General features: G+C 36.5%; 1 protein-coding gene across 3 annotated transcripts in view; it reads right to left on the bottom strand.

The window, feature by feature from the left end:
* Positions 1-482: 482 nt before the first annotated feature.
* The window catches only part of LOC101678001 (B cell receptor associated protein 29), a 49,080-nt gene continuing 34,521 nt past the window's right edge, over positions 483-15,041 (bottom strand). For all 3 annotated transcript variants that reach the window (XM_045089663.1, XM_013060119.2, XM_004739531.3), the window contains exons 7-8: positions 7,872-7,972; positions 483-1,635 (exon numbers count right to left, since the gene is read on the bottom strand). In XM_045089663.1, the coding sequence (XP_044945598.1) occupies positions 1,600-1,635; positions 7,872-7,972 (137 nt within the window). In that variant the 3' untranslated portion in view covers positions 483-1,599. The remainder of the gene's footprint in view (positions 1,636-7,871; positions 7,973-15,041) is intronic.

The raw sequence follows: 15,041 nt of genomic DNA on the forward strand, positions 1-15,041 counted from the left end.
AATCGCCAAACTGTGGAAAGAGCCAAGATGCCCTTCAACAGACAAATGGATAAAGAAGATATGGTCCATATATACAATGGAATATTATGCTTCCATCAGAAAGGATAAATACCCAACTTTTGTATCAACATGGACAGGACTAGAGATTATGAAGAGTGAAGTAAGTCAAGCATAAAGAGTCAATTATCATATGGTTTCACTTACCTATGGAGCATAAGGAATAATAGGGAGGACATTAAGAGAAGGAAAGGAAAAGTGAATTGGAGGAAATCGGAGGAGGAGAAGAGCCATGAGAGACAGGACTCTGAGAAACAAACTGAGGGTTTTGGAAGGGAGGGGAGTACAGGGATGCGCGAGCCAGGTGGTGGCTATTAAGGAGGGCACGTATTGCATGGAGCACTGGGTGTGGTGCATGAACGATGAATCTTGGAATACTGAAAAAATTCAATTAAATTAAAAGAAAAAAAGAAACAGATACTGGGGAAAGTAAAAATTCTGGTCATTATTTTCCATTTTCATTTATATTTAAGTCTTTATGAGACAAGGAAGATGAGTTTCATGTCTAAACATTAGAACAACCTAAATCATATTAATACTATTATCATCACTATCATGTGCTGAAGGAGATTCCAAAGGAATATGAATGAAAAAATAGCATTTAAGATTTAGCTTTCAGAACACAGATACATCTCAGAGAAACTGTGACCCCAGCATACATGTATTTGAGGTAATATTTGTATAATTAGTAACTCTCACGGCGATGGGAAACATTGCTCTTTGCATATGTTGTACATTAGCTTTCTAAGTCAAGAATTTCACATTGTTGTATAATAATTTTAAGTTCAGTGTATGGCCGTTAGGCAAATAGATGTAAACTTCATTACCAGATGAACTTTAAAAAGGCTTAACAACTACTAATTACATATTAACACTAATGTCAACAAAAACAGTCCAACAAATGTAGAAGCAAAGTAACAAAAATATAATTATTAATATGGCTGTCCTCTAAGAGTAAGCTATAGTGTCGTCAGGCTTATAAAAAACAGCTCAGGTCACTGTTTTTATTTTTTGTTCTTTATGACTCTTCCCTATACAAACAGTGGCTAATTCTGATCATTTGTCCTTATTTAATCTCCCTATGAACAAATTTGCTGATACTGAATACTATTTTCAAATATATCAGCATTATCATCATCTCATTAAATAGGTTATGATTATTACTGAAAACTCATCAAGGTTTCAAGGCTATTAATGGTTTCATCAACTTAAAAATCTAGTTTTGGAAGTAACTGGTTATAAATCTGTCCTTTTATTGGCAAACAGCAACCATACACCAGTGTTACTCTCAACATCTCAACAGGGTGTTTATCATGCTTACATTTTATGTGAGAGCTGGAATATAGACTTTACAATAGATCTGAAACATCATCAAATATTGTGACAATGCTGTTATGATAACAGCCTATACATGGCATTAAAAAAATTATTGGCTGCTCGTAAATAGTACCTTCTTCTGAACTGAATTGTAAATGTTCTAGAGGCTAACATGATAACAAAGTGATCATCTTCACATGGCGTCGCACAATCTTCCCTCAAGGTTCACAGGCCCTTCTTATTGTCTTTCCCCAAACAATTCTGCAGGGTGATTAAAAAAAAAAAGAAAAAGAAAAAGACTTAGGTAAGTAGTTACAACAAAGAGTGAAAGAGAGATTCGTAGATATTACAAGAATTTTTTTTAATTATCTTTTTTGTGTATGGTTAATAATTATGAGGATAATCAAATGTGAAAACATGGATTGAGAAAGTCTCAAACATAAAAAAACTACAAAGTTTGTGGGTTTTATTTGAAAGAAAAAAAAAAAGTCTGAAGGGGAAAAAATAACACTCTTGGTAAGTTCATTTATATCCCTGCCTTAATCCATTTTGCTTTTGTTTCACAGGTTATACCAGGAAAACAAAATTTTTCAAATTCCCTTCTTACAAACCCAATTAAGATTTTTGGCAAAGAAAGGATGAAGGGACAAAAAACCCCCAGATGGGATGGACTTTCTGAGTGTGTTTTTTTCTTCAGCTATTTGCCAATTGAACTGACTTCTCAAATTATACTCTTCGCTGAACACAAGATGATATCATTTAAAACTGGAGGAAAATGGGATAGAAATTAACCTTAAGAGATCATTTGCACTTAAGAAAGCAAAAGTCTACACCGAGAAAAAATAAAAAAAACCCTCATAAAATGGAGTTGGAAGTGTTACTGCTTGCAGAAGAGAGGTTCACCAATCTCTTGCTCAGGCTGAGCAGTAATGGATTCAGAGTAACTTTAACAATGTTAACATTAACCAACCAAATCAGAAGACAGGATTAGAGGAGGTATTTTGAATGATAAGGTACCACTTTCACATGTTTGTATAGATCTTGACACTTTAGGTAAAAATCACAGCTTTGCCTACTGAATGTGAGAAGATATTTGCAAATGATATAACTGACAAGAGTTAATATATATAAAATATACATATTAATATAATATATAATCAACATATATTATATATTAATATATAATATTATTTATTACATATTATAAAATATATAAAGAACTTATACAACTCAACACCAAAAACCTCAAATAACTGGATTAAAAACAAGCAGATGACTGAATAGACATTTTTCCAAAGAAGACCTATGAATGGCCAACAGACACATAAAAAGATGCTTAACATCACATTGTGGGAAATGCAAATGAAAATCACAATGAGGTATATCACCTTACACCTGTCAGAATGACTTGTATCAAAAACACAAGAAATATTAATGTTGGCAAGGAAGTAAAGAAAAAAAAAACATCATGCACTGTTGGTAGGAATGTAAACTGGTGCAGCTATTGTGAAAACAGTATGGAGGTTTCTCAAAACATTAAAGATAGAATTACCATATGATTCAGTAATTCCACTACTGGGTACTAACCCAAAGAATACAAAAACATGAATTTAAAAAGATATATGCGGGGTGCCTGGGTGGCTCAGTGGGTTAAAGCCTCTGCCTTCAGCTCAGGTCATGATCTCAGGGTCCTGGGATCAAGCCCCTCACTGGGCTCTCTGCTCAGCAGGAAGCCTGCTTCCCCCTCTCTCTCTGCTTGCCTCTGCCTACTTGAGATCTCTGTCTGTCAAATAGAGGAATAAAATCTTAAAAAAAAAAAAAAGATATACGCATCTCTCTGTTTACTGCAGCCTTATTCACAATAGTCAAGATATGTAAACAACCCAAATGTTCATCCATAGACAAACAGATAAAGAAGATGTGGTGTGCACACGTTTGTGTATCATGGAATATTACTCAGCCATGAAAAAGGACAAAAGCTTGCCATTTGCAACGGCATGGATGGAGCTAGAGAGTATAATGCCGTGTAAAATAAGTCAGATATGGAAAAACAAATACCATATAATTTCACTTGTATGTGGAATTTGAGAAACAAAACAAATGCACAAAATGAAAAAGAGACTCTTAAATACAGACTCTTAAATACAGAGAACAAGCCAGTGGTTACCAGAAGGGAGGTGGGTGGGGGATGGGTGAAACAGGTGATGGGGATTAAGAGTACACTTGTGATGAGCACTGAGAAATGTACAAAATTGTTGAATCATTATATTGTATATGTGAGACTAATATAATACTGTATGTTAATTATACTTCAATTAAAAAAAGGGAAATAATCTTGCACTTACCCAAAATAAAAGTGGATATGAATATTAAAAAAAAAATCATGGCTTTAATGGAGCTGTTATTCTGGATAACTCCCTTAAGTAAAGGGTGATTTTCCAAAATAAAATTTGAAAACTGGCCAGTGCTGCCCATAATCTTCAGTTAGTTTTGCTTTTCTTTTCTAGAAGACAGCCAGGGAAAACAAGGAAAGACAAAGACTCTATCTTGAAGAGATTGTTTTCTAATATTTATTTAGTGCTTATAACAGGGAGGGGACCAAATGGGGAAATCCAGACAGATTTTAAAAATGCAAAGTGGGATTCATTTGTGGTAAGGAAACCAGCTTTCCCTTCTTTCACCTTTATTTCCTTAATATTTTAATGGTCATTTTATGGTTACTTTATTTAAAGTAAATCAATTATGCAAAACTGAGAAAGCTAAGTTTCTCAAGGAACTCTAAAGATAAAATTTAATTATTAAGGTTGGTTTGACAATAGAAGTACAATTCATGAAAGGCAAGTTGATACAGCTTTTTACTATAGACGGTCTATAGCAATTTTTTTGCTTCTCAAGGTGACTTCAGAAGGTGAATATCAAAGTGTATGAGCCACTTTTAAGAAAACGGTAGTCATTTAATGACACTTAAATCTCAGAACCTTCTACAAGGTCTCATACTGGACAATGGAGGATGAGTAGGGAGAAAAAATCTGTCTAATCAAGAAATAACTACTAGTATCTTATGGGGATATAGAGCTTTTCTTGTTTAAAAATATTTAAAGTGCCTTCCTGTATTGTAGACAATCTGATTTAATGCTCATAAGGTATTCTAACTCTCATTTAAGTAATGAGGAAGCCAAGGTGCAGGGATGTCAAGTCATCTACCTGGCGCGTAGAGAACTGGCAAACTATGGAGCCAAGAGAGCTATTCTGTTCTTCAAACAGTTATTTATTATGGGAAATTGGTTTTATAGGTGATGAAAGAGCAGACACATGGGACAGTGTGGTAGGAGACCTCAGGGATTAGCACAGAACCACCACCACTCTTCCGGCTGGAGGGACAAGGGAGAAGACAGTGTCATGAACCCCAGAGCTAGGGCCACCAGGTGGAAAAAAAATCCCTGGCTTTGTCCCTCCTGCCTTCAGTCTCCTCCTGTGCATCCTGTGCCTCCTGTTGCTGAACTTGCCCAGAGGAGAGAAAGTAGGCTTGGGAAATGTAGCTCTCTGAGACTGAGTGAGCAGAAGTAGGAAGACAATGGATCCAAGAATACAGTCTCATGACCGAACAGGCCGAAGAACAGAGTTCTTAATGATGGGGAATCTGGAGAAAAATGTCCTGATTTTGAATCCAGCTCTGAATCCTAGTTTCTAGTTCAGTGACTTTAGATACATTAGATAACGCCTCTGTTGTTGGGTCTTGTTTTTCTCATCCACAAAATAGGGTATGAAAATATTTTAATTTAGTGGGCTGTGATGAAAGTAAACAGAGTAACATATATGAAGCTATTAGCTAAGTGCTTGGTCCAGGGCACATCTTCAATAAATGTCTCCCCTTACATATTTTAAAAATAAAAGAAGAAAGTAGATCAAGGCCTTAAATGCACTAGTGAACAAGGCCCAACTCTCAGTGTGGCACTTGGCATCTTTAGGATGGGTCATTTTTCAAAGAAATAGCTGTAACAACTCCTTTCTGGGGAAGGAATTACTCCGAAAAACTTTTTAACATTTGTTATCAAGAATGCATAAGCTCCAAACAGAGGCAGTTTGGGGAGGGGAAAGAAAAAGGGTTGAGGGAATCCCACTGTCATATATACTCTTCAGGGATTAAGAGATTAGCAGTTACCATAATGGGGACACTCAGCGATGACCACTGGCCATAAGAAAATGAGGGAATATTCCTGCTTCTTTTTTCTCCATTCAGGGATCTAGATGTTTCTGACCTCCTGGCAAAGTCCACTGGTGTGGATACTCATCCTGTTGAGTACAAGCTGACCTCACAAATGGAAGAGAGAAAAAGTTCTGTTTCTAGGTCAAAGGCTTCTGAAGTGTTCCTTCACTTTCCATGGTGGTGCTTGAAGGATGCCCTGGAGTAATTCTCATCAGGCCATGGTGAAGTCAGCAATTTTAGGATCTGCATTTGTTTGCTTGTTTGTATATTTTTAAAGATTTTATTTATTATTTGATAGAGCACAAGCAGGGGGAATGGCAGGCTGAGGCAGAGGGAGAAGCAGGCTCCCTGCTGAGCAAGGAGTCCAATGTGGGGCTCGATCCCAGGACCTGGTGATCATGATCTGAGCTGAAGGCAGATGTTTAACCAACTGAGCGAACATCTAACCGCCTACTCTAGAACACGTGAACTGAGCTCTTGGTGTCCTAGGTTTGAAGCACACCAGGGTATCTACCCTTCTCTGAACTGCCCTGTTGTCAAAGTAGATTAGTTAAACTTGCAACTCAGCTAGGAATACCACATTACATATGTATTTTGTTGCTTCTTGGCTGGCTCTAAATCAAGGCTGAAGTAGCTGGTTAAGAATAAGTTATTCTTCCAGCAGAACAGAGGAATGTATGCTGATGATAACAATGATAACTCTAATAGGTATAATTTCTTGAGTGTTTCCTATCAGCCAGGTACAATGCTAAGTACCCTACACATTCTATTTAATTCTACTGAAAACCCGGTGGGCCTGGTGTTATTATTAGTTTGACTTTATAGGTGAAGAAAAGTGAGCTACAGAGAGGTACTATAAACTGTTCAGGGTCATAAAATCAGTTAATATGAGATTCTGAGTTATTTCAGGTCGGTCTGACTCTAAGGTCTATCAATATAATATCTGCTTGCCCTTTGACAGGCACAGTGCCAGACCCTGGACAATTAACAGGGAAATGAGTCCTGGGATCAGTGCTTCTCCTATCATGAAGTAACTGTAGAGCTGTGATTGCTAAAAAGTTCTGATAGCCACAAAAGTTGCCAAATTCTCAGGATAAATCCAAACCGAAAGCAGAAGAACACAGACTCTCCATCTCAGGAGGAACTAAGAGGTCCAGGGATGCCTCTGGAATGGTCTTTTCCCCCAAATTCTCCCCACATATGGTCAAAGAGTGGCTGGGAAATCAATTCAGATTAGGGGCTGCCAAATCAAGAGGCAAGTGATAGGGACGCCTGGGTGGCTCAGTTGGTTGGACAACTGCCTTCGGCTCAGGTCATGATCCCGGAGTCCCAGGATTGAGTCCCGCATCGGGCTCCCAGCTCCATGGGGAATCTGCTTCTCCCTCTGACCTTCTCCTCGCTCATGCTCTCTCTCACTGTCTCTCTCTCAAATAAATAAAGTCTTAAAAAAAAAAAAAGAGGGAAGTGATAGTCAAATTTAGCATGGAGGAATGCAGGCCATGAACTCTTGCTGGGCTGGAGGGGAAGAGAAAGAAAAGCTATAGCCTTTGACTCTGTGACTTTACTAACAAAAGTTTTTTTTCCATTTCTGTCTTTAAATCCATGTTGGAGGCAAATCATGTATTTGAATGCCATAGGTTTTGACCCAAGATGTCTAAAACACTGGGACTGGGACAGAAGTAGTGTGAGGTGAGACTTCAAATTTTGACCTTATTTTTTGACATGAATAGAGCAAACATTGCCAATGGCGAGATGAAATGTTTATAGAACCTGTCTGTTTTTCAATCTTGTCACTCTTGTGGCTCAATTCTTTTGCTTAAGATTTCACTAAAACTAGAATGCTGTAAGTTAGCATCTTGGTAATTCTCCACACTATGACTGTCTTATATTTTCATGCAATGTCTTCATCTTCACCCTTGAGGGAAAAATCTGGTTTCCTTAATCATTTTTAAGAAGCCAGGACCGAGAGGCACCTGGGTGGCTCAGTGGGTTAAAGCCTCTGCCTTCAGCTCAGGTCATGATCCCAGGGTCCTGGGATCAAGCCCCCGCATCGGGCTCTCTGCTCAGCAGGAAGCCTGCTTCTTCCTCTCTCTCTATCTGCCTCTCCGCCTACTTGTGATCTCTGTATGTCAAATGAATAAATGAAATCTTAAAAAAAAAAAAAAAAAAAAAAAAAAAAAAAAAAAAGAAGCCAGGACCAAGTGCATCTTCTTGATTTGGGAAGGACAAATAACCCAAATAACTGACATAGTAATTAGTATTTCAGGTCCACAAAGCGGAGGTCACGCACCTGAAGTTCTGCGTGTTCTTTCAGGAGTCGGTCGTATTCTTTTGAAAGTCGCTCTGATTGCATTTTCATTGTCATCACATCATTCTGTGCCTTAGAGAGGGCTAGAACACAGGGGATAGAATTTTTAAATTTTTATTTTGAAATAATTTTAAATTTACAGAAAAGGTACAAGACCATATAGCATTGTTAGTAAATGCAGGCAATTTAACAGCAATATAATACTTTGTATCTGATCTACCATTCATGTTCCAGTCTTCGCTACTGTCTCAATTACGTGTTTTCTATCATTTTTTTCTGAGTCTAGATCCAGCCCTAGAGCAAAGATTAGCATTAAGTTGTCATGTTTCTTTGGATTCCTTCAATCTGGAATAGTTCCTCAGCTTTCCCCCTGCATTCCTCTGCCCTTTTGTAACACTGACATTTTAAAGAATACAGGTCATTTATTTTTTAAATGGAATGTCTTTCATTTTGGTTCTGTCTGATGTTTGCTCATGATTAAATTCAGGTTTGCATCCCGCTTACACCCAAATATCACATAAGTGATGCTGAATGTCTGTCAAGCTATTACAATAAGTGGCCCATCTGCCTCTCACTGGTTTTTCCATTTTATACTGATTTTCTTCCTCATAACTAAAAAGGAGTATACAGGAAGACAAGACTATGTAAGTATCTTGCTCCTTGTCAAAATTTCACCTTATAGTTAGCATTCACTGATAATTCTTGCCTAAGCCAATCTTTATTGTGATGGTTGTACAATGGTGATTTTCCAGCTTCACCATTCCATCCACATTTATCAGTCAGCATTTTACTATAAACAAGGGCCTTCCTCTCTTTTCCATCTACCCACCCAACTATCTATTAATTCATATATCATCAGTATGAACTCATAGGTTCTTATTTTTTCAACAGTTTAGAATTCATGATTTACTTAATTTCTCCCAGATATGGCCAGTGGGAACCCTGTCAAGCTGGATCTTACATCTTCTGACTATGTCCCTATCATTTTTTAAGTACTCTATTTTCTGGCATAAGATGTTCCAGGCTCATCCTAAATCTTCCCTGATTCATCCTGGGCTCAATCAGAAGAGTAAAGAATTTATTAGAAGGGTATTTTTTTAAAAGATTTTATTTATTTATTTGACAGACAGAGATCACAAGTAGGCAGAGAGGCAGGCAGAGAGAGAGAGAGAGGGAAGCGGGCTCCCTGTTGAGCAGCCCAATGCGGGACTCGATCCCAGGACCCTGAGATCATGACCTGAGCCGAAGGCAGCGGCTTAACCCACTGAGCCACCCAGGTGCCCCTAGAAGGGTATGTTTTTGAAAAAATTAAGGAAGAAAAAATATTTTATCATTCTCACCAAAGGACAAGTGGCTGTATTTCTTTCAAAGCAAAGATAATCCTTTCTTATACAAAGTTGAAAAATATAAAGGTGTGTGACACTTAAAGGCTTTACCTCAATATGATACACAAAAATGCTCTACACTAGCCTCTGTCTACAAGGAGCTACAGTCTTAGCAGATTAGACAGAAGTTTAAAAAATATATCTATATATCATAAACATTAAAGTCAGCACATTATGGAGAAGATAGCAAGCAAATGTGTAGAAAGGAAGATCAGCACAAGATGGTTTGGAAAAACTCTGTGAATCCTGAACTAACTCTACCTATGATTCTGCATATGTAGTCTTTAGAAGTTGTACATTTATAATCTTTTAGGGTAGAGGTTTTAGTAAAAAAAAAGTGGGATTTATAAATTTATATTCACTTTTTAGGCATAACAGGATGAAATCATAGGTTCTATTTATAAACAATCTGGCTACCTTTCCTCTTGAAAAGACACCATATGGGTATTTTTATGTATATAAGTCACTTTCAACTAAAGTGGCTTTTGTATCAGTACTTTCTATAAGCTTCCTGTATTGTAGGACATTTATTGGACACATCTGTGCTGGGTAATATAGCAGCCTCTAGCTGAAAGCAGCTATTTAGCACTTGAAATGTGGTTAGTGTAACTGAAGAACTGAATTTTAAATTACACTTACCATTCATTTATTTATTTATTTATTTATTTATTTATTTATTTATTTGGAGAGTGCAAAGGGGGCAGAGGGAGAGGGAAAAAGAGAATCTCCAGCAGATTCCATGCCAAGTGCAGAGCCTGTTGCAGGACTCAATGTGAAACAGGACCCTGAGATCATGATCTGAGCTGAAATCAAGAGTTGAATGCTTAACCAACTGAGTCACCCAGGTGCCCCAATTATACTTAATTATAATTAAATGTTTTATTTAAAATGCCGGGTGTTGTACATAAGGGTTGTATGTAAGTGTTGAATCAATGGATTCTAAACCTGAAATTAATATTGTACTGTATGTTAACTAACTAGAATTTAAATAAAAACTTCCAAAAGAAAAAGAAAAAAGAAAAAAGACTGGGAAATGTAGCTGAACTCCCTAAATACCCAAAAACAATATTATCGAGTTAGGCCAAATGAGAAGACAGAAATGTGTTCTAAACAAAAAAGTGAGACAATACCTCAGAAAAAGAACTAAATGAAAGGGAGTTAAGCAATCAACCTGATAAAGAGTTCAAAGTAATGCTCATAAAGATGCTTATCAAACTCTGAGAACTTCAATAAAGAAAAAATATAAGAAAGTACCAATCAGAACTGAAGAATACAATAACAGAAAAAAAATACACTAGAGGGGATAAACAGAAGATCTGATAATACAAAAGAACAGATTAGTGATCTGGGTAATGAAGATCACACAAACTGGGGTGTCTGGGTGGCTCAGTCAGTTTGGCTCAGGTCATGATTTCAGGGTTGTGAGGCTGAGTCCTGCACTGGGCTCTGCACTGGATGTGGAGCCTATATGAGATTCTCTCTCTCCCTCAGCCCCTAACCACTCTCCAACCCCTGGTCATGCATTTGCTTTGTCTGTCTAAAAAAAAAAAAAAAAAAAAAAGTCCCCTAAATAGAACAGAGGAAGAAAGCAGGAAAGAACGAGAAAGAGAAAAAGGGAAAGGAAGGAAGGAAGGAGAAAGAGAAAAAACAAGAAAAAGAAAACAGAAAAGGAATTTAAAAATGAGGATAGTTTTGTGTTTTTTTTAAAGATTTTATTTATTTATTTGTCAGAGAGAGAGCAAGAGCGAGCACAGGCAGACAGAATGGCAGGCAGAGTCAGAGGAAGAAGCAGGCTCCCCGCGGAGCAAGGAGCCCGATGTGGGCCTCGATCCCAGGACACTGAGATCATGACCTGAGCTGAAGGCAGCGACTTAACCAACTGAGCCACCCAGGCGTCCCAAAAAATGAGGACAGTTTAAGGGGCCACTGGGACAACACTGAATACTAACATTCACATTATATAGGTCCCAGAAGAACAAGTGAAAAAGAAAAGGGTATATATATATATATATATATATATATATAGTCATCAAACTTATTTAAAGAATTCATAGCTGAAAAATTCACTAAGCTGATGATCTTCCCAAGTCTAAGAAGCACAGCTCCCAAACAAGATGCACTCAAAAGAGATCTACACCAAGATACATTATAATTAAAATGTCAAAGACTAAAGATAAAGAATCTCAAAAGTAGCAAGAGAAAAGCAATTAACTGCATATAAGGGGATTCCTATAAGGAAATGAGCTGATTTTTCAGCAGAAACTCTGCAGACTAGCAGAGAGTGGCAAAATATATTCACAGTGCTGAAATGAAAAAACATAACCAAGCACACTCTAACTGACAATGCTGTCATTCAGAACTGGAGGGGAAATAAGAAGTTTCCCAGCCAAATAAAAGTTAAAGGAGTTCACCACTTTACAAAAAATATTAGAAGGATTTCCTTAAGAAAAAAAGAAAGGAAAATTATAACTAAAACTGAGAAAATATATGAAGGAAAAAAATATCACTGGTAAAAAGTGAACATATAGTGGAGGTAGTAGATCAACCACTTGTAAGCTAGTGTGAAGGTTAAAAGACAAAGTGGTGAATAAACTATAACGACAATAATTAAAGATACAAAAAATAAAAAGATGTAAAACACAATGTCAAAAACAAAATATTGGGGGTAGGGAGAGTAAAAATGTAGTGTTTTAAGAATTTGTTCACGCTTAAATGATCATCAATTTAAAATAAACTGCTATGTACACAGGTTGTTATATATGAATCTCACAGTAACCACAAATCAAAAACCTATATTAAATGCACAAAAAATAAAGAGAAAGGAATCCAAACATAACACTAAAAAAAGTTATCATGTCACAAGGGAAAAGAGCAGGAAGAAAGGAACAAAGAACTATAAAACTATAAAACCACTAAACAATTAAAAAAATGGTGGTACATAATTACTTCAAATATAAATGAACTAAATGCTTCAATCAATACATAGGTGGCTGAATGGATTAAAAAACAAGACTCATTTATATGTTGCCTACAAGAGACTCACTTCACATATAAACTGAAAGTGACAGAATGGGAAAATGTATTCCATGCAAATGGAAATGAAAAGAAAACTGGGATAGCAATGTTTTTATCAGACAAAATAGACTTTGTTTTTTATTTTTTTATTTTTTTATTTAGAGAAAGAGAGTACAAAAGTTGGGGGAGAGCGAGGTGCATAGAGAGAGGGAGAGAATTTTAAGTAGACTCTGCACTGAGGACAGAGTCTGTTATGGGGCTCCATCTCATGACCGAGATCATGACCTGAGCCAAAATCAAGAGTCAGATGCTTAAGTGACTGAGCCACCCAGGTTCTCCTAGACAAGGAAATCTTTTTTTTTTTTTTTAAAGATTTTATTTATTTATTTGTCAGAGAGAGAGCGCGAGCGAGAGTGAGCACAGGCAGGCAGAGTGGAAGGCAGAGTCAGAGGGAGAAGCAGGCTCCCTGCGGAGCAAGGAGCCCGATGTGGGACTCCATCCCAGGACGCTGGGATCATGACCTGAGCCGAAGGCAGCTGCTTAACCAACTGAGCCACCCAGGCGTCCTGACAAGGAAATCTTTAAAGAAAGATCTTTAAAAGAAAGGCTATAAAAAGAGACAAAATGGGTATTAAAGGGATCAACTGAATAAGAAGTTGTATCACTTCTTAATATTTACACACCTAACATAGGAGTACCAAGTAAATATTAACAAATGCAAAGGGAGAAACTTACAACAACATACTGATAGTAGGGGACTTCTAACAACCACTTCAATGGATAGATCACCCAGACAGAAAATTAATAAGGAAATATTGGTCTTAAATGATACATTAGACCAGATCAACTTAATATATACAGAGCATTCCATCCAAAACCAGCAGAATACACATTATTTTCAAGTATACATGGAACATTCTCCAGGAAAGATTACATGTTAGGCCACAAAAGAAATCTCAACAAAGTTTTTTTAAAAGATTTTATTTATTTGAGACCCAGCAAGCAAGCATGAGCTGGGGTGGGAGGATGTGGAGGAGAGGGAAAGAGAGAAGCAGATTCCCTGCTGAGCAAAAAGCCTGACCCAGGGCTTGATCCCAGGACTCTGAGACTATGACCTGAGATGAAGGCAGACATTTAACCAATTGACTTACCAAGGTGCCCCAGAAATCTCAATAAATTTAAGACTGAAATCATATCAAGATTCTTTTCTGATCACAACAGTATAGAAGTAGAAATACATGACAAGGAGAAAAAAACTTGAAAAAAAGCACAAATAAATGAAAGCTAAAAACATGTTACTATATAAACAACAGGTCAATGAAGAAATCAAAGATGAAACAAAAAAATACTTGAGACAAATGAAAAGGGAAATACAACATTCCAAAATCTACAGGATGCAGGAGAAGCAATTCTGAGAGAGAAGTTTATAGGCTTCCCTCAAAACAAAAACAAAAACAAATTAAACGAACAAAAAAACAAGGAAAAAAAACAAGAAAAAATTAAGAAAACTAGAAAAAAAGAAAAAAACATAGCCCAAAGTTAGTAAAAGGAAGAAAATAAAGATCAGAGTGCAATTAGTGAAAAAGAGACTAAATAAGCCATAGAAAAGATCCATGAAACTAAGAGCTGGTTCTTTGAACAGCTTTATCAGAATTGATAAACCTTTACCTGGACTTATTAAGAAAAAATAAGAGAAGATTTAAGTAAAACCAGAAGTGAAAGACAAGTTATAAACAACACTACAGAAATACAAAGGATTATAAAAGACTACTGTGAAAAATTACATGCCAACAAACTGGCCAACCTAGAAGAAATGAATAAATTCCTATAAACATACAATCTTCCATGACTAAATCAGAAAGAAATAGAAAATCTGAAGAAAAGAAAAGAAACAAAATCTGAATAGACCAATTACTAGTAATAAAATTATAGTAATAAAACTCCCAACAAACTAAAATACAGGATCAGACAGCTTCACCAGTGAATCCTATCAAACATTTAAAGACAAGTTAATATCTATTCTTCTCAAACTATTCCAAAAAGAAAAAAGAGGATGAAACACTTCCAAATTCATTCTGAGGCTAGCACTACCCTAGTACCAAAACCAAAGACACTACCAAAAAAAAAAAAAGAAAGAAAGAAAGAAAGAAAGAAAATTAGAGGTCAGTATTCCTTGTAAGTCTAAATGGAAAGATCCTCACCAAAATATTAACAAACTGAATTTAATGATACTTTAAGTGATCATACACCATGATCAAGTAGGATTTATTCTAGGGATGCAAGGACGGTTCAATACCCAAAATCAATCAATGTGATGTACCACATTAACAAAATGAAGGATAAAAATCACATGATCATCTCAATAGATGGAGAAAAAGCATTTGACAAAATTCAACATCCATTTAGGATAAAACTCTCAACAAAGTGGATACAAAGAGAATGCACCTCAACATAATAAAGGTTATGTATGACAAACCCAGAGCTAACATCACACTCAACAGTGAAAGGCTGAAAGCTTTCCTTCTAAGATCAGGAACATGACAAGGATGCCCATTCTTACCATTTTTATTCAACATAGTAATGGAAATCCCAGCCATAGCAATTAAGCAAGAAAAAGAAAGAAAATGCATTTAAACTGGAAAGGAAAAAGTAAACTGTCACTATATGCAGGTGACATGATACTATATATAGAAAACACTCAAGCCTCTATGAAAAAACTATTCATAGTACTACCATATGATACATAATCCAC

The sequence above is a fragment of the Mustela putorius genome, unplaced genomic scaffold (assembly GCF_011764305.1).
Source record: "Mustela putorius furo isolate JIRA1106 unplaced genomic scaffold, ASM1176430v1.1 tig00003845_pilon_pilon_pilon, whole genome shotgun sequence".
Lineage (NCBI taxonomy): Eukaryota > Metazoa > Chordata > Mammalia > Carnivora > Mustelidae > Mustela > Mustela putorius.